The sequence below is a fragment of the Salmo salar genome, chromosome ssa06 (assembly GCF_905237065.1).
Source record: "Salmo salar chromosome ssa06, Ssal_v3.1, whole genome shotgun sequence".
In the NCBI taxonomy this organism is placed as follows: domain Eukaryota; kingdom Metazoa; phylum Chordata; class Actinopteri; order Salmoniformes; family Salmonidae; genus Salmo; species Salmo salar.
Genome location: NC_059447.1, coordinates 10,844,543 through 10,870,494, shown reverse-complemented (window position 1 = coordinate 10,870,494; position 25,952 = coordinate 10,844,543). Strand labels below are relative to the sequence as shown.

The 25,952-nt window shown below is 47.0% G+C and overlaps 1 protein-coding gene across 1 annotated transcript in view; it reads left to right on the top strand.

Moving 5' to 3' along the window:
• LOC106594110 (protein sidekick-2) overlaps positions 1 to 25,952 on the top strand; it is a 416,824-nt gene that overhangs the window by 370,142 nt on the left and 20,730 nt on the right. Inside the window, exons 32-39 of the mRNA XM_045719726.1 lie at positions 7,521 to 7,591; positions 7,765 to 7,900; positions 8,197 to 8,253; positions 8,740 to 8,841; positions 9,004 to 9,119; positions 11,544 to 11,730; positions 17,406 to 17,543; positions 23,029 to 23,190. Of these exons, the coding sequence (XP_045575682.1) occupies positions 7,521 to 7,591; positions 7,765 to 7,900; positions 8,197 to 8,253; positions 8,740 to 8,841; positions 9,004 to 9,119; positions 11,544 to 11,730; positions 17,406 to 17,543; positions 23,029 to 23,190 (969 nt within the window). The remainder of the gene's footprint in view (positions 1 to 7,520; positions 7,592 to 7,764; positions 7,901 to 8,196; positions 8,254 to 8,739; positions 8,842 to 9,003; positions 9,120 to 11,543; positions 11,731 to 17,405; positions 17,544 to 23,028; positions 23,191 to 25,952) is intronic.

Here is a 25,952-nt window from a genome sequence, read left to right as displayed (position 1 = left end):
AAGTCTGCCTGTGGTGCCAGATGGACAGGGTTTTGAGAGTTTGCTTAAGTCTGCCTGTGGTGCCAGATGGACAGGGTTTTGAGAGTTTGCTTAAGTCTGCCTGTGGTGCCAGATGGACAGGGTTTTGAGAGTTTGTTTAAGTCTGCCTGTGGTGCCAGATGGACAGGGTTTTGAGAGTTTGCTTAAGTCTGCCTGTGGTGCCAGATGGACAGGGTTTTGAGAGTTTGCTTAAGTCTGCCTGTGGTGCCAGATGGACAGGGTTTTGAGAGTTTGCTTAAGTCTGCCTGTAGTGCCAGATGGACAGGGTTTTGAGAGTTTGCTTAAGTCTTCCTGTGGTGCCAGATGGACAGGGTTTTGAGAGTTTGCTTAAGTCTGCCTGTGGTGCCAGATGGACAGGGTTTTGAGAGTTTGCTTAAGTCTGCCTGTGGTGCCAGATGGACAGGGTTTTGAGAGTTTGCTTAAGTCTGCCTGTAGTGCCAGATGGACAGGGTTTTGAGAGTTTGCTTAAGTCTGCCTGTTTCCTGTGGTGCCAGATGGACAGGGTTTTGAGAGTTTGCTTAAGTCTGCCTGTGGTGCCAGATGGACAGGGTTTTGAGAGTTTGCTTAAGTCTGCCTGTGGTGCCAGATGGACAGGGTTTTGAGAGTTTGCTTAAGTCTGCCTGTGGTGCCAGATGGACAGGGTTTTGAGAGTTTGCTTAAGTCTGCCTGTGGTGCCAGATGGACAGGGTTTTGAGAGTTTGCTTAAGTCTGCCTGTGGTGCCAGATGGACAGGGTTTTGAGAGTTTGCTTAAGTCTTCCTGTGGTGCCAGATGGACAGGGTTTTGAGAGTTTGCTTAAGTCTGCCTGTGGTGCCAGATGGACAGGGTTTTGAGAGTTTGCTTAAGTCTGCCTGTGGTGCCAGATGGACAGGGTTTTGAGAGTTTGCTTAAGTCTGCCTGTGGTGCCAGATGGACAGGGTTTTGAGAGTTTGCTTAAGTCTGCCTGTGGTGCCAGATGGACAGGGTTTTGAGAGTTTGCTTAAGTCTGCCTGTGGTGCCAGATGGACAGGGTTTTGAGAGTTTGCTTAAGTCTGCCTGTGGTGCCAGATGGACAGGGTTTTGAGAGTTTGCTTAAGTCTGCCTGTGGTGCCAGATGGACAGGGTTTTGAGAGTTTGCTTAAGTCTTCCTGTGGTGCCAGATGGACAGGGTTTTGAGAGTTTGCTTAAGTCTGCCTGTGGTGCCAGATGGACAGGGTTTTGAGAGTTTGCTTAAGTCTGCCTGTGGTGCCAGATGGACAGGGTTTTGAGAGTTTGCTTAAGTCTGCCTGTGGTGCCAGATGGACAGGGTTTTGAGAGTTTGCTTAAGTCTGCCTGTGGTGCCAGATGGACAGGGTTTTGAGAGTTTGCTTAAGTCTTCCTGTGGTGCCAGATGGACAGGGTTTTGAGAGTTTGCTTAAGTCTGCCTGTGGTGCCAGATGGACAGGGTTTTGAGAGTTTGCTTAAGTCTGCCTGTGGTGCCAGATGGACAGGGTTTTGAGAGTTTGCTTAAGTCTTCCTGTGGTGCCAGATGGACAGGGTTTTGAGAGTTTGCTTAAGTCTGCCTGTGGTGCCAGATGGACAGGGTTTTGAGAGTTTGCTTAAGTCTGCCTGTGGTGCCAGATGGACAGGGTTTTGAGAGTTTGCTTAAGTCTTCCTGTGGTGCCAGATGGACAGGGTTTTGAGAGTTTGCTTAAGTCTTCCTGTGGTGCCAGATGGACAGGGTTTTGAGAGTTTGCTTAAGTCTTCCTGTGGTGCCAGATGGACAGGGTTTTGAGAGTTTGCTTAAGTCTTCCTGTGGTGCCAGATGGACAGGGTTTTGAGAGTTTGCTTAAGTCTGCCTGTAGTGCCAGATGGACAGGGTTTTGAGAGTTTGCTTAAGTCTTCCTGTGGTGCCAGATGGACAGGGTTTTGAGTTTGCTTAAGTCTGCCTGTGGTGCCAGATGGACAGGGTTTTGAGAGTTTGCTTAAGTCTGCCTGTAGTGCCAGATGAACAGGGTTTTGAGAGTTTGCTTAAGTCTGCCTGTAGTGCCAGATGAACAGGGTTTTGAGAGTTTGCTTAAGTCTGCCTGTAGTACCAGATGGACAGGGTTTTGAGAGTTTGCTTAAGTCTGCCTGTAGTGCCAGATGGACAGGGTTTTGAGAGTTTGCTTAAGTCTGCCTGTGGTGCCAGATGGACAGGGTTTTGAGAGTTTGCTTAAGTCTGCCTGTAGTGCCAGATGGACAGGGTTTTGAGAGTTTGCTTAAGTCTTCCTGTGGTGCCAGATGGACAGGGTTTTGAGTTTGCTTAAGTCTGCCTGTGGTGCCAGATGGACAGGGTTTTGAGAGTTTGCTTAAGTCTGCCTGTGGTGCCAGATGGACAGGGTTTTGAGAGTTTGCTTAAGTCTGCCTGTGGTGCCAGATGGACAGGGTTTTGAGAGTTTGCTTAAGTCTGCCTGTGGTGCCAGATGGACAGGGTTTTGAGAGTTTGCTTAAGTCTTCCTGTGGTGCCAGATGGACAGGGTTTTGAGAGTTTGCTTAAGTCTGCCTGTGGTGCCAGATGGACAGGGTTTTGAGAGTTTGCTTAAGTCTGCCTGTGGTGCCAGATGGACAGGGTTTTGAGAGTTTGCTTAAGTCTGCCTGTGGTGCCAGATGGACAGGGTTTTGAGAGTTTGCTTAAGTCTGCCTGTAGTGCCAGATGGACAGGGTTTTGAGAGTTTGCTTAAGTCTTCCTGTGGTACCAGATGGACAGGGTTTTGAGAGTTTGCTTAAGTCTGCCTGTAGTGCCAGATGGACAGGGTTTTGAGAGTTTGCTTAAGTCTGCCTGTAGTGCCAGATGGACAGGGTTTTGAGAGTTTGCTTAAGTCTTCCTGTGGTGCCAGATGGACAGGGTTTTGAGTTTGCTTAAGTCTGCCTGTGGTGCCAGATGGACAGGGTTTTGAGAGTTTGCTTAAGTCTGCCTGTGGTGCCAGATGGACAGGGTTTTGAGAGTTTGCTTAAGTCTGCCTGTGGTGCCAGATGGACAGGGTTTTGAGAGTTTGCTTAAGTCTGCCTGTGGTGCCAGATGGACAGGGTTTTGAGAGTTTGCTTAAGTCTTCCTGTGGTGCCAGATGGACAGGGTTTTGAGAGTTTGCTTAAGTCTGCCTGTGGTGCCAGATGGACAGGGTTTTGAGAGTTTGCTTAAGTCTGCCTGTAGTGCCAGATGGACAGGGTTTTGAGAGTTTGTTTAAGTCTTCCTGTGGTGCCAGGTGGACAGGGTTTTGAGTTTGCTTAAGTCTGCCTTTGGTGCCAGATGGACAGGGTTTTGAGAGTTTGCTTAAGTCTGCCTGTAGTGCCAGATGAACAGGGTTTTGAGAGTTTGCTTAAGTCTGCCTGTAGTGCCAGATGAACAGGGTTTTGAGAGTTTGCTTAAGTCTGCCTGTAGTACCAGATGGACAGGGTTTTGAGAGTTTGCTTAAGTCTGCCTGTAGTGCCAGATGGACAGGGTTTTGAGAGTTTGCTTAAGTCTGCCTGTGGTGCCAGATGGAAAGGGTTTTGAGAGTTTGCTTAAGTCTGCCTGTAGTGCCAGATGGACAGGGTTTTGAGAGTTTGCTTAAGTCTGCCTGTAGTGCCAGATGGACAGGGTTTTGAGAGTTTGCTTAAGTCTTCCTGTGGTGCCAGATGGACAGGGTTTTGAGTTTGCTTAAGTCTGCCTGTGGTGCCAGATGGACAGGGTTTTGAGAGTTTGCTTAAGTCTGCCTGTGGTGCCAGATGGACAGGGTTTTGAGAGTTTGCTTAAGTCTGCCTGTGGTGCCAGATGGACAGGGTTTTGAGAGTTTGCTTAAGTCTGCCTGTGGTGCCAGATGGACAGGGTTTTGAGAGTTTGCTTAAGTCTTCCTGTGGTGCCAGATGGACAGGGTTTTGAGAGTTTGCTTAAGTCTGCCTGTGGTGCCAGATGGACAGGGTTTTGAGAGTTTGCTTAAGTCTGCCTGTGGTGCCAGATGGACAGGGTTTTGAGAGTTTGCTTAAGTCTGCCTGTGGTGCCAGATGGACAGGGTTTTGAGAGTTTGCTTAAGTCTGCCTGTAGTGCCAGATGGACAGGGTTTTGAGAGTTTGCTTAAGTCTTCCTGTGGTGCCAGATGGACAGGGTTTTGAGAGTTTGCTTAAGTCTGCCTGTAGTGCCAGATGGACAGGGTTTTGAGAGTTTGCTTAAGTCTGCCTGTAGTGCCAGATGGACAGGGTTTTGAGAGTTTGCTTAAGTCTTCCTGTGGTGCCAGATGGACAGGGTTTTGAGTTTGCTTAAGTCTGCCTGTGGTGCCAGATGGACAGGGTTTTGAGAGTTTGCTTAAGTCTGCCTGTGGTGCCAGATGGACAGGGTTTTGAGAGTTTGCTTAAGTCTGCCTGTGGTGCCAGATGGACAGGGTTTTGAGAGTTTGCTTAAGTCTGCCTGTGGTGCCAGATGGACAGGGTTTTGAGAGTTTGCTTAAGTCTTCCTGTGGTGCCAGATGGACAGGGTTTTGAGAGTTTGCTTAAGTCTGCCTGTGGTGCCAGATGGACAGGGTTTTGAGAGTTTGCTTAAGTCTGCCTGTGGTGCCAGATGGACAGGGTTTTGAGAGTTTGCTTAAGTCTGCCTGTGGTGCCAGATGGACAGGGTTTTGAGAGTTTGCTTAAGTCTGCCTGTGGTGCCAGATGGACAGGGTTTTGAGAGTTTGCTTAAGTCTGCCTGTGGTGCCAGATGGACAGGGTTTTGAGAGTTTGCTTAAGTCTTCCTGTGGTGCCAGATGGACAGGGTTTTGAGAGTTTGCTTAAGTCTGCCTGTGGTGCCAGATGGACAGGGTTTTGAGAGTTTGCTTAAGTCTTCCTGTGGTGCCAGATGGACAGGGTTTTGAGAGTTTGCTTAAGTCTGCCTGTGGTGCCAAATGGACAGGGTTTTGAGAGTTTGCTTATGTCTGCCTGTGGTGCCAGATGGACAGGGTTTTGAGAGTTTGCTTAAGTCTTCCTGTGGTGCCAGATGGACAGGGTTTTGAGAGTTTGCTTAAGTCTTCCTGTGGTGCCAGATGGACAGGGTTTTGAGAGTTTGCTTAAGTCTTCCTGTGGTGCCAGATGGACAGGGTTTTGAGAGTTTGCTTAAGTCTTCCTGTGGTGCCAGATGGACAGGGTTTTGAGAGTTTGCTTAAGTCTTCCTGTGGTGCCAGATGGACAGGGTTTTGAGAGTTTGCTTAAGTCTGCCTGTAGTGCCAGATGGACAGGGTTTTGAGAGTTTGCTTAAGTCTTCCTGTGGTGCCAGATGGACAGGGTTTTGAGTTTGCTTAAGTCTGCCTGTGGTGCCAGATGGACAGGGTTTTGAGAGTTTGCTTAAGTCTGCCTGTAGTGCCAGATGAACAGGGTTTTGAGAGTTTGCTTAAGTCTGCCTGTAGTGCCAGATGAACAGGGTTTTGAGAGTTTGCTTAAGTCTGCCTGTAGTACCAGATGGACAGGGTTTTGAGAGTTTGCTTAAGTCTGCCTGTAGTGCCAGATGGACAGGGTTTTGAGAGTTTGCTTAAGTCTGCCTGTGGTGCCAGATGGACAGGGTTTTGAGAGTTTGCTTAAGTCTGCCTGTAGTGCCAGATGGACAGGGTTTTGAGAGTTTGCTTAAGTCTTCCTGTGGTGCCAGATGGACAGGGTTTTGAGTTTGCTTAAGTCTGCCTGTGGTGCCAGATGGACAGGGTTTTGAGAGTTTGCTTAAGTCTGCCTGTGGTGCCAGATGGACAGGGTTTTGAGAGTTTGCTTAAGTCTGCCTGTGGTGCCAGATGGACAGGGTTTTGAGAGTTTGCTTAAGTCTGCCTGTGGTGCCAGATGGACAGGGTTTTGAGAGTTTGCTTAAGTCTTCCTGTGGTGCCAGATGGACAGGGTTTTGAGAGTTTGCTTAAGTCTGCCTGTGGTGCCAGATGGACAGGGTTTTGAGAGTTTGCTTAAGTCTGCCTGTGGTGCCAGATGGACAGGGTTTTGAGAGTTTGCTTAAGTCTGCCTGTGGTGCCAAATGGACAGGGTTTTGAGAGTTTGCTTAAGTCTGCCTGTAGTGCCAGATGGACAGGGTTTTGAGAGTTTGCTTAAGTCTTCCTGTGGTCCCAGATGGACAGGGTTTTGAGAGTTTGCTTAAGTCTGCCTGTAGTGCCAGATGGACAGGGTTTTGAGAGTTTGCTTAAGTCTGCCTGTAGTGCCAGATGGACAGGGTTTTGAGAGTTTGCTTAAGTCTTCCTGTGGTGCCAGATGGACAGGGTTTTGAGTTTGCTTAAGTCTGCCTGTGGTGCCAGATGGACAGGGTTTTGAGAGTTTGCTTAAGTCTGCCTGTGGTGCCAGATGGACAGGGTTTTGAGAGTTTGCTTAAGTCTTCCTGTGGTGCCAGATGGACAGGGTTTTGAGAGTTTGCTTAAGTCTGCCTGTGGTGCCAGATGGACAGGGTTTTGAGAGTTTGCTTAAGTCTTCCTGTGGTGCCAGATGGACAGGGTTTTGAGAGTTTGCTTAAGTCTGCCTGTGGTGCCAGATGGACAGGGTTTTGAGAGTTTGCTTAAGTCTGCCTGTGGTGCCAGATGGACAGGGTTTTGAGAGTTTGCTTAAGTCTGCCTGTGGTGCCAGATGGACAGGGTTTTGAGAGTTTGCTTAAGTCTGCCTGTAGTGCCAGATGGACAGGGTTTTGAGAGTTTGCTTAAGTCTGCCTGTAGTGCCAGATGGACAGGGTTTTGAGAGTTTGCTTAAGTCTGCCTGTAGTGCCAGATGGACAGGGTTTTGAAAGTTTGCTTAAGTCTGCCTGTAGTGCCAGATGGACAGGGTTTTGAGAGTTTGCTTAAGTCTGCCTGTAGTGCCAGATGAACAGGGTTTTGAGAGTTTGCTTAAGTCTTCCTGTAGTGCCAGATGGACAGGGTTTTGAGAGTTTGCTTAAGTCTTCCTGTGGTGCCAGATGGACAGGGTTTTGAGAGTTTGCTTAAGTCTGCCTGTAGTGCCAGATGGACAGGGTTTTGAGAGTTTGCTTAAGTCTGCCTGTAGTGCCAGATGGACAGGGTTTTTCAAATGAGGAACTATTTCGTTGGTTTCATTGAGCCAAACTGTCAACTATTTGAACCCAGGTTGATGTTGATTCAATGCTGTTTTTGCTGGGTTATCCTCATGAGACCTGTGTCTAGTCACTCCACTGTACTGGGAGACAGACAGTCCTCCTCACTAGGCAGCCATTGCTGTCTCTCTGATTGGTTGACTGTACACACCATACTTCAGCAGTGGCAGCTGTGAGAGCAGCCACTCTGTGTTGTGTTTCAAAGCATTAGGAAGTGTTATCAATATGGCCTGTTGTAAAACAGAAGTACACTGTCCACTGCTGATGATCTCATACTGAGCGTCAGACAATCACACTGCTTGTGCTTGTTGACACAATAGCCCTACTGTGTGCGTGTGTGTGTGTGTGTGTGTGTGTGTGTGTGTGTGTGTGTGTGTGTGTGTGTGTGTGTGTGTGTGTGTGCAAGTGTTTATACAGTCCACCAGTTCAACGATACCCCTATATCTGTCTCCACACAGCCCCAGACAAAGCTCCCACAATCCTTTCTGTTACACCCCACACCACCACGTCGGTGCTGGTCCGATGGGAGGTAAGCGGTACATTTGTAAGGTGCAGTTTTCTCTCTTCTAGATAGTTTCCTTGCCACTGTGTTGTTTTTAAGTCTGGTGGTCTAGGCTGGGTTTAATGTGAAACACTTTGTTGATGTAGGACTGTGGATATAAAAAGGTCTTTATAAATAAATGTGACTGATCCCCCCTCCAGCCGCCTGCTGAGAAGCAGATAAATGGGGTACTGCTGGGGTTCAGGGTACGATACCGGGAGTTACAATACGACCACCTCCGTAGCTTCACCATACGAACCATCAACAGCCCCGCCTCCAACTGGGCCGAGCTCACCGGTGAGTTGACCTCTGACCTCTGTTTGTTTCCTTAACCTTTTCCTCAGCTCTCAGCATTTGGGTGACTGTGGGTCTACTCTGTTCACACGTTACCATGAATACCTAACATCAGTCTGCTCCCTCTCTCTCTCTCTCCTCCCTCTCTCTCTCTCTCCTCCCTCTCTCTTTCCTCCCTCTCTCTCCTCCCCCTCTCTCTCCTCCCCCTCTCTCTGCCTCTTTATGGTGGCTGCCCTGACTCCCTGTGTTCTGTCCTCCCTCCTTTCTCACCCCTCCCACCCTGGTCCGTCACCCTCTAGCCCCCTACAGTGTGAGGAACCTGAGCGAGTCCTCTCTCACCCAGTACGAGCTGGATAGTAAGTCCACTGTATCACAGGAGGCTGGTGGGGAGGAGGGGCTCATGGTAATGGCTGGAGCAGAATTAGTGGAATGGTATCAAGTACATCAGACACATGTTTCCATTCGCTCCGTTCTGGCCCTTATGATGACCCGTCCTCCCCTCAGCAGCCTCCTCTCTCTCTCTCTCTCTCTCTCTGTCTCTCTCTCTCTCTCTCTGTCTGTCTGCCTGACATTCATCTGTGTATGTAAACGTATGTTTATGTCAGTGTGTGTTTGCCAACATCCCCACATCTCTGCTCTTCCTCATTTGTCTTAATATTTAACTATCCTGTCATGGTGTTGTTTTACCTCTTCCTCATCAGGTGTGTCCTGACCTTTGACCTCTTCACTTTATCTCTGCTTTTCCTTTCCTGCTCATATAGTTGTATGACCAGTTCCACTGCTGTTGGATGGTCCTCCCAGGCCATTTGTGGACAACTCTTTCTGTGTTTCTCCCCCCACAGACTTGAGTAAACACAAGCGTTATGAGATCCGCCTAAGTGTGTACAACGCCGTGGGAGAGGGGCCTACCAGCACACCACAGGAAGTGTTTGTAGGAGAGGCAGGTAAGAAGCGATGATGAGATCAACTTTATTGTCCCTAGTGGTTCCACTGTTCTGGAAAACGAACCCAAGCACAGCTCAACTATTTAAAGGTATTCGACATATGAATTGGACCTGGTCTGACGAATATCACTATCACTATTGAATGTTTATCCTCCACTCCAGTTCCAACAGCCCCGCCCCAATCTGTGACCATCCAATCATCAACAGCCACCCAGCTGGATGTCACATGGAGCCCGCCCCCTCTTGACTCTCAGAATGGAGACATACAGGGGTACAAGGTGAGGATCACAATTTGGGCAATCACTTAACCTGAACCACTTCTAACATGTGGGTATGTAGTATACCATACTGTAGTATACCACCATACTGTAGTATACCATACTGTAGTATACCATACTGTAGAACATGTGGGTCTGTAGTATACCATACTGTAGAACATGTGGGTCTGTAGTATACCATACTGTGGTATACCCTACTGTAGTATACCATACTGTAGAACATGTGGGTCTGTAGTATACCATACTGTGGTATACCCTACTGTAGTATACCATACTGTAGAACATGTGGGTCTGTAGTATACCATACTGTGGTATACCATACTGTAGTATACCATACTGTAGAACATGTGGGTCTGTAGTATACCATACTGTAGTATACCATACTGTAGAACATGTGGGTATGTAGTATACCATACTGTGGTATACCATACTGTAGTATACCATACTGTAGAACATGTGGGTCTGTAGTATACTGTACTGTAGTATACCATACTGTAGAACATGTGGGTCTATATTATACCGTACTGTAGTATACCATACTGTAGTATACCATACTGTAGAACATGTGGGTCTGTAGTATACTGTACTGTAGTATACCATACTGTAGAACATGTGGGTATGTAGTATACCATACTGTGGTATACCCTACTGTAGTATACCATACTGTAGAACATGTGGGTCTGTAGTATACTGTACTGTAGTGTACCATACTATAGAACATGTGGGTCTATATTATACCGTACTGTAGTATACCATACTGTAGTATATCATACTGTAGAACATGTGGGTCTGTAGTATACTGTACTGTAGTATACCATACTGTAGAACATGTGGGTCTATATTATACCGTACTGTAGTATACCATACTGTAGAACATGTGGGTCTGTAGTATACCATACTGTAGTATACCATACTGTAGAACATGTGGGTCTATATTATACCGTACTGTAGTATACCATACTGTAGAACTTGTGGGTCTGTAGTATACTGTACTGTAGTATACCATACTGTAGAACATATGGGCCTGTAGTATACCGTACTGTAGTATACCATACTGTAGTATATCATACTGTAGAACATGTGGGTCTGTAGTATACCATACTGTAGAACATGTGGGTCTGTAGTATACCATACTGTAGTATACCATACTGTAGAACATGTGGGTATGTAGTATACCATACTGTACTATACCATACTGTAGTATACCATACTGTAGAACATGTGGGTCTGTAGTATACTGTACTGTAGTGTACCATACTATAGAACATGTGGGTCTGTAGTATACCATACTGTAGTATACCATACTGTAGAACAGTGTTTGTCAAACCTCTCCTAGACCAAGCTGGTTCCACTTGATCTGTTCCAGGACTGGTACATCTGATCCAACCGGTCAATCACAACACACACACACACACACACACACACACACACACACACACACACACACACACACACACACACACACACACACACACACACACACACACACACACACACACACACAACACAACACAACACAACACGCAACACACTAAGCAATAGATGAAGTAAGTGAAACAACTGTCTGAATGTCAATATAACCTCTGACCCTTCATCATGTATTCTAGCTCTATCTGAATATAACCTCTGACCCTTCATCATGTATTCTAGCTCTATCTGAATATAACCTCTGACCCTTCATCATGTATTCTAGCTCTATCTGAATATAACCTCTGACCCTTCATCATGTATTCTAGCTCTATCTGAATATAACCTCTGACCCTTCATCATGTATTATAGATCTATCTGAATATAACCTCTGACCCTTCATCATGTATTATAAATCTATCTGAATATAACCTCTGACCCTTCATCATGTATTCTAGCTCTATCTGAATATAACCTCTGACCCTTCATCATGTATTCTAGCTCTATCTGAATATAACCTCTGACCCTTCATCATGTATTATAGATCTATCTGAATTTAACCTCTGACCCTTCATCATGTATTCTAGCTCTATCTGAATATAACCTCTGACCCTTCATCATGTATTATAAATCTATCTGAATATAACCTCTGACCCTTCATCATGTATTATAGATCTATCTGAATTTAACCTCTGACCCTTCATCATGTATTCTAGATCTATCTGAATTTAACCTCTGACCCTTCATCATGTATTCTAGATCTATCTGAATTTAACCTCTGACCCTTCATCATGTATTCTAGATCTATCTGAATTTAACCTCTGACCCTTCATCATGTATTCTAGATCTATCTGAATTTAACCTCTGACCCTTCATCATGTATTATAGATCTATCTGAATTTAACCTCTGACCCTTCATCATGTATTCTAGATCTATCTGAATTTAACCTCTGACCCTTCATCATGTATTCTAGATCTATCTGAATATAACCTCTGACCCTTCCTCATGTATTCTAGATCTACTTCTGGGAGTTCCAGCTGCAGAATGAGACAGAGAGACTGCGTACCATGTTCCTCCCAGAGCTAGGGGTCAAGATTAAGAACCTGACTGGCTATACCACATACATGATCAGTGTCGCAGCCTTCAACGCAGCAGGGGACGGGCCCCGGAGTCCCCCGACCAGGGGCCGAACACAACAGGCTGGTAAGGGCCATGCACACACACACACACATGGACACTGACACACACAGACACATCACCTACAGTATATGTGGTATTGCCCACCAGAGGGCGTTCTCAACAAGCAGGTGAGCTCTAAGCCAGAGCGACTGGGTTAGAGCCCGTCAGTTGTACAGTACAGAGTTACAGTAAGAGTAGGAGCACTGCATCACATCTACTACTGTATCTGTGCTACCCACCACCATTAGGCTCCCTCTTCTTCTGTCTCTTTCTATCTCCCGTCTCTTTCTATCGCCCTCTCTCCCACTCACTGTTCCAATGTTCTCAAGTGCCAGTTTGAAGGATATGCTCAGGACCCTGTTCCCAGCCACAGTAGCACTGCATGAGAAACGGATGAGAGCTTTCAGCTCTGACTCAGTGGTTCTCAGTAGTATGCACTACACACTGTGTAACTATCTGTACTGTAACTGTGCTACTCCTGTCTGTCTGTCTGTCTGTCTGTCTGTCTGTCTGTCTGTCTGTCTGTCTGTCTGTCTGTCTGTCTGTCTGTCTGTCTGTCTGTCTGTCTGTCTGTCTGTCTGTCTGTCTGTCTGTCTGTCTGTCTGTCTGTCTGTCTTCATTCCTCTCTCTCTCTCTCTCTCTGTCCTCAAGTCCCAGTTCAGTTTGAATGATATTCTCAGGACCCTGTGCCCTCTCTGTTCTCAAGTCCCAGTTCAGTTTGAAGGATATTCTCAGGACCCTGTGTCCTCTCTGTTCTCAAGTCCCAGTTCAGTTTGAAGGATATTCTCAGGACCCTGTGTCCTCAAGTCCCAGTTCAGTTTGAAGGATATTCTCAGGACCCTGTGCCCTCTCTGTCCTCAAGTCCCAGTTCAGTTTGAAGGATATTCTCAGGACCCTGTGCCCTCTCTGTCCTCAAGTCCCAGTTCAGTTTGAAGGATATTCTCAGGACCCTGTGCCCTCTCTGTCCTCAAGTCCCAGTTCAGCTTGAAGGATATTCTCAGGACCCTGTGCCCTCTCTGTTCTCACGTCCCAGTTCAGTTTGAAGGATATTCTCAGGATCCTGTGCCCACTCCAGGAGTAACGGATGAGAGCTGTCAGCTTGAGTCACTGGTATTCCGCACCAGGGACACGTACTGCACAATACAGATTGTGTAACCGTCAATGTTGTCCCTTTCCCTTATAGTAAATAGGACATATATGGGACAAGTTTGGACCCAGGATGTGGGAACTTACAGTCAAGGGGGTGAGGGGGGGTTTGAGTCTTATTGATAAGTATTTGACAGCTACTACTAACGTTTTCATGGAGGAGGAGGAGGAGGGGAGAAGGAGGAGGATGGTACTGTATAGGATTGAATATTTTCCCAGTATTTTACAAATGTTTCATCCTGAGAATAAATCACTTTTCTCTTGGGTAACCCAGTATTTCCCGCCAAAACCGGACATTTATTGAAAAGCATATGAAGCATATACTGTCTGGATTTGATAGAAATAAAAAATAAAGCCCATAGATGTAGCTAGCTATATGCTCTCTTGGGTAAATACATGAAACTAGCTCCAGTAGGCAAATATTTTTGAGTGTGAACTGTATTACTGTACTGTATTGTATTATACTGTATTATATGGACTGGGATTACGTGCTTCTGGTGCAGCACATGCGATTCTGGTGCAGCACATGCGGCCTACAAAGTTACAAGTATAGGCTAGCGAATTAGATTTAATTTAGAAATATAATAGGGCCTATTTGTATAATTGGTAGGCTGACGCATATATACCTTTCATAACATTTCCCCTAATGTTATTAGCCTTCCTCCTCTTTCTCTCTCTATTGTTGCCTCATTACTTCCTCGCTTTCAACAGTTAAATGAAATACATTTCATTGTCTTTATCTTCATCCTTCTAATCACATCCTTGAATAATGCAGGACTAGAATGAGATGCAGAGGGCTTTCACTTCTCTTCATGAAGAATGAGTGGTTGGTTATGGGTCTGAATAAATAACTACTACAGCCTCCCGCCATCACACGTTCACTCTTCTTTCAGACGACCAGTGAGTTCTACTGGCTGCTCTTCTTTCAGACTACCAGTGAATTATACTGGCTGCTCTTCTTTCAGACTACCAGTGAGTTCTACTGGCTGCTCTTCTTTCAGACTACCAGTGAGTTCTACTGGCTGCTCTTCTTTCAGACTACCAGTGAGTTCTACTGGCTGCTCTTCTTTCAGACTACCAGTGAGTTCTACTGGCTGCTCTTCTTTCAGACTACCAGTGAATTATACTGGCTGCTCTTCTTTCAGACTACCAGTGAATTATACTGGCTGCTCTTCTTTCAGACTACCAGTGAATTATACTGGCTGCTCTTCTTTCAGACGGCCAGTGAGTTCTACTGGCTGCTCTTCTTTCAGACTACCAGTGAGTTCTACTGACTGCTCTTCTTTCAGACTACCAGTGAGTTCTACTGGCTGCTCTTCTTTCAGACGGCCAGTGAGTTCTACTGACTGTTCTTCTTTCAGACTACCAGTGAGTTATACTGGCTGCTCTTCTTTCAGACTACCAGTGAGTTCTACTGGCTGCTCTTCTTTCAGACTACCAGTGAGTTCTACTGGCTGCTCTTCTTTCAGACTACCAGTGAGTTCTACTGGCTGCTCTTCTTTCAGACTACCAGTGAGTTATACTGGCTGCTCTTCTTTCAGACTACCAGTGAATTATACTGGCTGCTCTTCTTTCAGACTACCAGTGAATTATACTGGCTGCTCTTCTTTCAGACTACCAGTGAATTATACTGGCTGCTCTTCTTTCAGACTACCAGTGAATTATACTGGCTGCTCTTCTTTCAGACGGCCAGTGAGTTCTACTGGCTGCTCTTCTTTCAGACTACCAGTGAGTTCTACTGACTGCTCTTCTTTCAGACTACCAGTGAGTTCTACTGGCTGCTCTTCTTTCAGACGGCCAGTGAGTTCTACTGACTGCTCTTCTTTCAGACTACCAGTGAGTTCTACTGACTGCTCTTCTTTCAGACTACCAGTGAGTTCTACTGGCTGCTCTTCTTTCAGACTACCAGTGAGTTCTACTGGCTGTTCTTCTTTCAGACTACCAGTGAGTTCTACTGACTGCTCTTCTTTCAGACTACCAGTGAGTTCTACTGGCTGCTCTTCTTTCAGACGGCCAGTGAGTTCTACTGACTGCTCTTCTTTCAGACGACCAGTGAGTTCTACTGGCTGCTCTTCTTTCAGACTACCAGTGAGTTCTACTGGCTGTTCTTCTTTCAGACGACCAGTGACTTCTACTGGCTGCTCTTCTTTCATACGACCAGTGAGTTCTATTGGCTGTTCTTCTTTCAGACGACCAGTGAGTTCTACTGGCTGTTCTTCTATCAGACTACCAGTGAGTTCTACTGGCTGTTCTTCTTTCAGACTACCAGTGCGTTCTACTGGCTGTTCTTCTATTAGACTACCAGTGAGTTCTACTGGCTGCTCTTCTTTCAGACTACCAGTGAGTTCTACTGGCTGCTCTTCTTTCAGACTACCAGTGAGTTCTACTGGCTGCTCTTCTTTCAGACTACCAGTGAGTTCTACTGGCTGCTCTTCTTTCAGACGACCAGTGACTTCTACTGGCTGCTCTTCTTTCAGACTACCAGTGAGTTCTACTGGCTGTTCTTCTTTCAGACTACCAGTGAGTTCTACTGGCTGCTCTTCTTTCAGACTACCAGTGAGTTCTACTGGCTGCTCTTCTTTCAGACGACCAGTGAGTTATACTGGCTGTTCTTCTTTCAGACGACCAGTGAGTTCTACTGGCTGTTCTTCTTTCAGACTACCAGTGAGTTCTACTGGCTGTTCTTCTTTCAGACTACCAGTGAGTTCTACTGGCTGTTCTTCTTTCAGACTACCAGTGAGTTCTATGGCTGCTGTATTTAACATTCAGAAAACAAGAGTTTTGCGTCCCTCTTAGAATAGTCTATTGGTATAAGAAATGCTACAAAAGGATGTCCAGCAAGCTAGTCTAGTTTTTCCTGCATAGGACTCCAAGAGCTACAGTAAGGAGCGTTTAAGGAGACAGGCCAGCGGAGCACAGGTGTGTGCGTTTTGCACAAGACACCGAGGCTATAAGTTAGAAGCTCATGATGCATCACCCATCATTCATTAGCTAAATATGAGGCTAAATGTATTTCCTGAAAGACGTAGGCTAGGCCATCTGTATATGGGCCTATATATCAATCTAGAACAGGATTCTGTACTTTAGATGCCATTTGAATGGAATTGTTTGATAGTGAAAGACAGTGAGAGTGTGCTGTCTCATACACTGATCTAAAGCAACTATATAGGAGGGTTTTAAAACTGCAGCTGCAAAAAAAATAAACATCTTTACAATTAAAACATAAGCTGACCCCTGAAAGCCAGATGGACATGGGTAAATTAGACACGCATTCGGTCATTATATTACTGTAGCGTAGGCTGTGCTGCAGCAAATGTAGGCCTACCTGTCACAAGAACAAAAGGTTACCATGAGATGATAGGTCTACGTACTGAGATGGGCTGCCGGTCCCCAGCCTGAGCGTTGATGAGTCATCATGCAGTGACCAGAGAGAAGGCCGTAGACAATCCAGATTTAGACAACGCATATCATTAAACAGTTCCATTTCACGTCATGCTGTTCATGTAAATGATTTATTATAATTTACTGGTTTCTCGCAGTTATTTATCCTGGGAAAATGGAGTGGTTTTGGGCGGTAAATAGAGAGAACTGCATTGTTGGTTAAGGGCTTGTCAGTAATCATTTCACGGTAAAGTCTACACCTGTTGTATTCGGCGCATGTGACAAATAACATTTGATTTGATTTGATTTTAGCCCTCGGTAAATCTCAGTAACCGTGTTCTCGCCATTCAACTCTAGTACTGTAGAGTGAGGGGGACACATGTGGATTGGGTTGTTCTGACCCAGGTCCAGCCACACTACTGACAGACACAAAGAGGCCTGTGTTCAGTCAGTCACCCCCCTGCAGACAAACACACTAAAACATCCTCTGTGGTTTCTAGAGGGGAATCAGTTTACAGAATGAATTCCTCTGGTGTTTCCCGCAGCCAGCCTGGCCACCCGGCCTCTTGAAGGACTGTGACATTGCAGAGAGAGGCAGAGGGGATGAAGTACTGAGGAGACCACAGAATATTCTGGCTCCCTGCTCCTCTCTGCTCTGCAGGGCTCTGGAGTTAAAACAGAGAGACTGCAGAATATTCTGGCTCCCCACTCCTCTCTGCTCTGCAGGGTAACTGGGAGAGGAGCCAACCCAAGCCTTGGCAATTTAATGCAGAATTCTCACATAACTTCTGGAAGGTCAGGGGATGAATGGATGATTGTATCATTCCCAGTCCCCAAGAATAATACTAGTATTGCTTCAGTATAATGACTTTGATGAATGAAGCAGACTGCCAGGATATGGACTAAACTCAATCACATAGTGGCTTTCCAGATAAGGCTTTCAGTAGTGTGTTTGACTTGTACAACAGCATATCCCGGATGGAGGGAGTTGTCACGTGATCTAGGACCTGACAGGACCATGGTGTGCCAGCCTAAGTGTCCTTCCCTAACCATGGCTCTCTTTCTCTCTCTCTCATTCCCTCTCCTCTCCCTCTCCTGTGTCTCTCTTTCCCTCTCTATCTCCTCCCCTCTCTCCTCCCTCTCCTCCCTCTCCCCCTCCTCCTCCTCTCCAGCCCCCAGTAGACCCAGCTTCCTCCACTTCAGTGAGCTGACCACCACGTCAGTCAACATGTCGTGGGGAGAGCCAGGCCAGGCCAACGGCATCATCGAGGGCTACCGCCTGGTCTACGAGCCCTGCACACCTGTTGATGGTGAGACACACACACACACACACACCTGTTGATGGTGAGAACACACACACACACACACCTGTTGATGGTGAGACACACACACACCTGTTGATGGTACGACACACACACACTTGTTGATGGTGAGACACACACACACACCTGTTGATGGTGAGACACACACACACCTGTTGAAAGTGAGACACACACACACACCTGTTGATGGTGAGACACACACACACACCTGTTGATGGTGAGACACACACACACACACACACACACACACACACACACACACACACACACACACACACACACACACACACACACACACACACACACACACACACACACACACACACACGCATGGGGACACACACACACACCTGTTGATGGTGAGACACACACACACACCTGTTGATGGTGAGACACACACACACACCTGTTGATGGTGAGACACACACACACACCTGTTGATGGTGAGACACACACACACACACGCGTGTTGATAGTGAGAAAACACACACACACACATGAACGCATGCGCACAGACACTCACACACACAGTCTCATGGATGGTGAGACACAAACACACACGCACACACACACGAGTGTTGATAGTGAGAAAACACACACACACATGAACTTATGCACACACACACACACACACACACACACACACACACACACACACACACAGGCTCATGGATGGTGAGAAACACACACTTACATATACACACACACACACTCACACACACGCACGCAAACATGTACACACAGACAAACAAACAAACACACACAAACACACACTCACACACCCATGGACGGTGAGAACCTCTGGAGCCTGGAAGGCTGGAAGGCTGTTAGTTACTTTGTTATGCCTTTAAACTACCCAGATAGCTAGATAGTTTACTATCAGTCTGTGAGATGATTTACAGTCATAAGCTAGCACCACCACTTTCATGGTCTTAGATTGGTGTCCTAATCTGTTACAGCTGGGTAGGTCTATGCCGACCCTGTGGCCACATGCAGTCAGCTTGTTTACAACTTCCTCTCTCTCCTGTTGAGAGAAAACGCAGCTAATAGCTGGTATGTGTGTTTGGGTCTCCAGATTCCTTAGTAATTAGGAACAGACAGGGGTGATGGTTTGGGAATGGGAGGTAGAGAACCTCTGTGGTCCCAGGCCTGTTGGCCACTAATGGGTTCTATCTGGCCCCTAGAGCAGTCGGCCTTGTGGGAGAGAAAGAGGCACAGCAGGATCTGGGATGGTGGAGGAACATGTCTCTCTATCTGGAGGGGTGCAGTGATAGGTCACATCTGTTTATTAGGGACACTCACGCTCATTTACCATGAACTGTCAGTAGGGAGGTGGAAAGGTGCTACCATGAACTGTCAGTAGGGAGGTGGAAAGGTGCTACCACGAACTGTCAGTAGGGAGGTGGAAAGGTGCTACCATGAACTGTCAGTAGGGAGGTGGAAAGGTGCTACCATGAACTGTCACTAGGGAGGTGGAAAGGTGCTACCATGAACTGTCAGTAGGGAGGTAGAAAGGTGCTACCATGAACTGTCAGTAGGGAGGTGGAAAGGTGCTACCATGAACTGTCAGCAGGGAGGTGGAAAGGTGCTACCATGAACTGTCAGCAGGGAGGTGGAAAGGTGATACCATGAACTGTCAGTAGGGAGGTAGAAAGGTGCTACCATGAACTGTCAGCAGGGAGGGGGAAAGGTGCTACCATGAACTGTCAGTAGGGAGGTAGAAAGGTGCTACCATGAACTGTCAGTAGGGAGGTAGAAAGGTGCTACCATGAACTGTCAGTAGGGAGGTGGAAAGGTGCTACCATGAACTGTCAGCAGGGAGGTGGAAAGGTGCTACCATGAACTGACAGCAGGGAGATGGAAAGGTGCTACCATGAACTGTCAGTAGGGAGGTGGAAAGGTGCTACCATGAACTGTCAGTAGGGAGTTGGAAAGGTGCTACCATGAACTGTCAGTAGGGAGGTGGAAAGGTGCTACCATGAACTGTCAGTATGGAGGTGGAAAGGTGCTACCATGAACTGTCAGTAGGGCGGTGGAAAGGTGCTACCATGAACTGTCAGTAGGGAGGTGGAAAGGTCCTACCATGAACTGTCAGTAGGGAGGTGGAAAGGTGCTACCATGAACTGTCAGTAGGGAGGTGGAAAGGTGCTACCATGAACTGTCAGTAGGGAGGTAGAAAGGTGCTACCATGAACTGTCAGTAGGGAGGTGGAAAGGTGCTACCATGAACTGTCAGCAGGGAGGTGGAAAGGTGCTACCATGAACTGTCAGCAGGGAGGTGGAAAGGTGATACCATGAACTGTCAGTAGGGAGGTAGAAAGGTGCTACCATGAACTGTCAGCAGGGAGGGGGAAAGGTGCTACCATGAACTGTCAGTAGGGAGGTAGAAAGGTGCTACCATGAACTGTCAGTAGGGGAGGTAGAAAGGTGCTACCATGAACTGTCAGTAGGGGAGGTGGAAAGGTGCTACCATGAACTGTCAGCAGGGGAGGTGGAAAGGTGCTACCATGAACTGACAGCAGGGAGATGGAAAGGTGCTACCATGAACTGTCAGTAGGGAGGTGGAAAGGTGCTACCATGAACTGTCAGTAGGGGAGTTGGAAAGGTGCTACCATGAACTGTCAGTAGGGAGGTGGAAAGGTGCTACCATGAACTGTCAGTATGGAGGTGGAAAGGTGCTACCATGAACTGTCAGTAGGGCGGTGGAATGGTGCTACCATGAACTGTCAGTAGGGAGGTGGAAAGGTCCTACCATGAACTGTCAGTAGGGAGGTGGAAAGGTGCTACCATGAACTGTCAGTAGGGAGGTGGAAAGGTGCTACCACGAACTGTCAGTAGGGAGGTGGAAAGGTGCTACCATGAACTGTCAGTAGGGAGGTGGAAAGGTGCTACCATGAACTGTCAGTAGGGAGGTGGAAAGGTGCTACCATGAACTGTCAGTAGGGAGGTAGAAAGGTGCTACCATGAACTGTCAGCAGGGAGGTGGAAAGGTGCTACCATGAACTGACAGCAGGGAGATGGAAAGGTGCTACCATGAACTGTCAGTAGGGAGGTGGAAAGGTGCTACCATGAACTGTCAGTAGGGAGGTGGAAAGGTGCTACCATGAACTGTCAGTAGGGAGGTGGAAAGGTGCTACCACGAACTGTCAGTATGGAGGTGGAAAGGTGCTACCATGAACTGTCAGTAGGGCGGTGGAAAGGTGCTACCACAAACTGTCAGTAGGGAGGTAGAAAGGTGCTACCATGAACTGTCAGTAGGGAGGTGGAAAGGTGCTACCATGAACTGTCAGTATGGAGGTGGAAAGGTGCTACCATGAACTGTCAGTAGGGAGGTGGAAAGGTGCTACCATGAACTGTCAGCAGGGAGTTGGAAAGGTCCTACCATGAACTGTCAGTAGGGAGGTGGAAAGGTGCTATCATGAACTGTCAGTAGGGAGGGGGAAATGTGCTACCATGAACTGTCAGTAGGGAGGTGGAAAGGTTCTACCATGAACTGTCAGTAGGGAGGTGGAAAGGTGCTACCATGAACTGTCAGCAGGGAGGTGGAAAGGTGCTACCATGAACTGTCAGTAGGGCAGTGGAAAGGTGCTACCATGAACTGTCAGTATGGAGGTGGAAAGGTGCTACCATGAACTGTCAGTAGGGAGGTGGAAAGGTGCTACCATGAACTGACAGCAGGGAGGTGGAAAGGTGCTACCATGAACTGTCAGTAGGGAGGTGGAAAAGTGTGATATGTAGGTTGTGTGTCCTTGTGTTAATGTGTTTTGCGTGTCCTTGAGTGTGTGCAAAGGTCTGCTTGTCTGTCCATGTATAGTGGTGTGTGGCCTAGTGCATTCAGAAAGTATTCAGACCCTTTGACTTTTTCCACATTTGTTACATTACAGCCTTATTCTAAAATTGATTAAATAGTTTTTTTTTCACTCATTAATCAACACACAATACCCAAAGCAACAACAGATTTTAGACATTTTTGTAAATATATTGAATATATACAACTGAAATATCACAGTTACATAAGTATTCAGACCCTTTACTCAGTACTTTGTTGAAGCACCTTTGGCAGCGATTACAGCCTCGAGTCTTCTTGGGTATGATGCTACCAGCTTGGCACACCTGTATTTGGGGAGTTTCTCTCATTCTTCTCTGCAGATCCTCTCAAGCTCTGTCTGTTTGGATGGGGCTATTTTCAGATGTCCAGAGATGTTAGATCCGGTTCAAGTCTGGGCTCTGGCTGGGCCACTCAAGGACATTCAGAGACTTGTCCCGAAGCCACTCCTGTGTTGTCTTGGCTGTGTGCTTAGGGTCATTGTCCTGTTGGAAGGTGAACCTTCGCCCCAGTCTGAGGTCGTGAGCGCTCTGAAACAGGTTTTCATCAAGGATCTCTCTGTACTTTGCTCCGTTCATCTTTACCTCGATCCTGACTAGTCTCCCAGTCACTACCGATGAAAAACATCCCCACAGCATGATGCTGCCACCACCATGCTTCACCGTAGGGATGGTGCCAGGTTTCCTCTAGATTTGACTCTTGGCATTCAGGCAAATCTTGATTTCATCAGACCAGAGAATCTTGTTCCTCATGGTCTAAGAGTCTTTAGGTGCCTTTTGGCAAACTCCAAGCAGACTTTCATGTGCCTTTTACTGATGAATGGCTTCTGTCTGGCCACTCTGGAGTGCTGCAAAGATGGTTGTCCTTCTGAAAGGTTCTCCCATCTCCACAAAGGAACTCTAGAGCTCTGACCGTCGGGTTTTTGGTCACCTCCCTGACCAAGGCCCTTCTCCCCCGATTGCTCAGTTTGCCTGGGCGGCCAGCTCTAGACAGAGTCTCGGTGGTTCCAAACTTCTTCCATTTAAGAATAATAGAGGCAACTGTGTTCTGGGGGACCTTCAATGCTCCAGAAATGTTTTGGTACCCTTCCCCAGATCCCTGCCTCGACCCAATCCTGTCTCAGAGCTCTACAGACAATTCCTTTGACCTCAAGGCTTGGTTTTTGCTCTGACATGCATTGTCAACAGTGGGACCTTATATAGACAGGTGTGTGCCTTTCTAAATCATGTCCAGTCAATTGAATTTACCACAGGTTGACTCAAATCAAGTTGTAGGAACATCTCAAGGATGATCAATGGAAACAGGATGCACCTGAGCTGAATTTCGAGTGTCACAGCAAAGGGTTAGAATACTTATGAATATAAGGTATTTCAGTATTTTTTATTTTTTATGAATTTGCAAAAATATCTAAACTTGTTTTCGCATTGTCATTATGGGGTATTGTGTGTAGATTGCTGAGGATTCTTTTTTATTTAATACATTTTATAAAAAGGCTATGACGTAAAAAAATGTGGAAGAATTCAAGGGGTCTGAATACTTTCCGAAGACACTGTATATTTAGCGTATGTTGTGTAGCTTCTAGCCTCCAGTATCTCCAGCCTGTATCTCTATACTGACTCCTCTCTGTCTCCTCTCCGCTCCATTCCAGGTGTTAGTAAGATAGTCACAGTGGACGTGAAGGGCAGCACCCCCCTGTGGATGAAGATTAAGGACCTGGCTGACGGGGTGACCTATAACTTCAGGATCCGAGCCAAGACACTCACCTACGGGCCGGAGGTGGAGGCTAACATCACTACCGGACCAGGAGAAGGTATGTAACACAGTATCTCTGGTCCAGCTAACATCACTACCAGACCAGGAGAAGGTATGTAACACAGTATCACTGGTCCAGCTAACATCACTACCAGACCAGGAGAAGGTATGTAACACAGTATCTCTGGTCCAGCTAACATCACTACCAGACCAGGAGAAGGTATGTAACACAGTATCTCTGGTCCAGCTAACATCACTACCAGACCAGGAGAAGGTGTGTAACACAGTATCTCTGGTCCAGCTAACATCACTACCGGACCAGGAGAAGGTATGTAACACAGTATCTCTGGTCCAGCTACCAGGAGAAGGTGTGTAACACAGTATCTCTGGTCCAGCTAACATCACTACCAGACCAGGAGAAGGTGTGTAACACAGTATCTCTGGTCCAGCTACCAGGAGAAGGTGTGTAACACAGTATCTCTGGTCCAGCTAACATCACTACCGGACCAGGAGAAGGTATGTAACACAGTATCTCTGGTCCAGCTACCAGGAGAAGGTGTGTAACACAGTATCTCTGGTCCAGCTAACATCACTACCAGACCAGGAGAAGGTGTGTAACACAGTATCTCTGGTCCAGCTACCAGGAGATGGTGTGTAACACAGTATCTCTGGTCCAGCTACCAGGAAAAGGTGTGTAACACAGTATCTCTGGTCCAGCTAACATCACTACCGGACCAGGAGAAGGTGTGTAACACAGTATCTCTGGTCCAGCTAACATCACTACCGGAACAGGAGAAGGTGTGTAGTAACACAGTATCTCTGGTCCAGCTAACATCACTACCGGACCAGGAGAAGGTGTGTAACACAGTATCTCTGGTCCAGCTACCAGGAGAAGGTATGTTACAGAGTATCTCTGGTCCAGCTAACATCACTACCGGACCAGGAGAAGGTGTGTAACACAGTATCTCTGGTCCAGCTATCATCACTACCGGACCAGGAGAAGGTGTGTAACACAGTATCGCTGGTCCAGCTACCAGGAGAAGGTGTGTAACACAGTATCTCTGGTCCAGCTAACATCACTACCAGACCAGGAGAAGGTATGTAACACAGTATCTCTGGTCCAGCTAACATCACTACCGGACCAGGAGAAGGTGTGTAACACAATATCTCTGGTCCAGCTACCAGGAGAAGGTGTGTAACACAGTATCTCTGGTCCAGCTACCAGGAGAATGTGTGTAACACAGTATCTCTGGTCCAGCTAAGATCACTACCAGACCAGGAGAAGGTGTGTAACACAGTATCTCTGGTCCAGCTACCAGGAGAAGGTGTGTAACACAGTATCTCTGGTCCAGCTACCAGGAGAAGGTCTGTAACACAGTATCTCTGGTCCAGCTAACATCACTACCGGACCAGGAGAAGGTATGTAACACAGTATCTCTGGTCCAGCTAACATCACTAATGGACCAGGAGAAGGTGTGTAACACAGTATCTCTGGTCCAGCTATCATCACTACCGGACCAGGAGAAGGTATGTAACACAGTATCTCTGGTCCAGCTACCAGGAGAAGGTGTGTAACACAGTATCTCTGGTCCAGCTAACATCACTACCGGACCAGGAGAAGGTGTGTAACACAGTATCTCTGGTCCAGCTAACATCACTACCGGACCAGGAGAAGGTGTGTAACACAGTATCTCTGGTCCAGCTACCAGGAGAAGGTGTGTAACACAGTATCTCTGGTCCAGCTACCAGGACAAGGTGTGTAACACAGTATCTCTGGTCCAGCTACCAGGAGAAGGTGTGTAACACAGTATCTCTGGTCCAGCTAACATCACTACCGGACCAGGAGAAGGTATGTAACACAGTATCTCTGGTCCAGCTACCAGGAGAAGGTGTGTAACACAGTATCTCTGGTCCAGCTACCAGGAGAAGGTGTGTAATACAGTATCTCTGGTCCAGCTATCATCACTACCGGACCAGGAGAAGGTATGTAACACAGTATCACTGGTCCAGCTGCCAGGAGAAGGTCTGTAACACAGTATCTCTGGTCCAGCTACCAGGAGAAGGTGTGTAACACAGTATCTCTGGTCCAGCTATCATCACTACCAGACCAGGAGAAGGTATGTAACACAGTATCTCTGGTCCAGCTAACATCACTACCGGACCAGGAGAAGGTATGTAACACAGTATCTCTGATCCAGCTAACATCACTACCGGACCAGGAGAAGGTATGTAACAGAGTATCTCTGGTCCAGCTAACATCACTACCGGACCAGGAGAAGGTGTGTAACACAGTATCTCTGGTCCAGCTAACATCACTACCAGACCAGGAGAAGGTGTGTAACACAGTATCTCTGGTCCAGCTAACATCACTACCGGACCAGGAGAGGGTGTGTAACACAGTATCTCTGGTCCAGCTAACATCACTACCAGACCAGGAGAAGGTATGTAACACAGTATCTCTGGTCCAGCTAACATCACTACCGGACCAGGAGAAGGTGTGTAACACAGTATCTCTGGTCCAGCTAACATCACTACCGGACCAGGAGAAGGTATGTAACACAGTATCTCTGGTCCAGCTAACATCACTACCGGACCAGGAGAAGGTGTGTAACACAATATCTCTGGTCCAGCTACCAGGAGAAGGTGTGTAACACAGTATCTCTGGTCCAGCTACCAGGACAAGGTGTGTAACACAGTATCTCTGGTCCAGCTACCAGGAGAAGGTGTGTAACACAGTATCTCTGGTCCAGCTAACATCACTACCGGACCAGGAGAAGGTATGTAACACAGTATCTCTGGTCCACCTACCAGGAGAAGGTG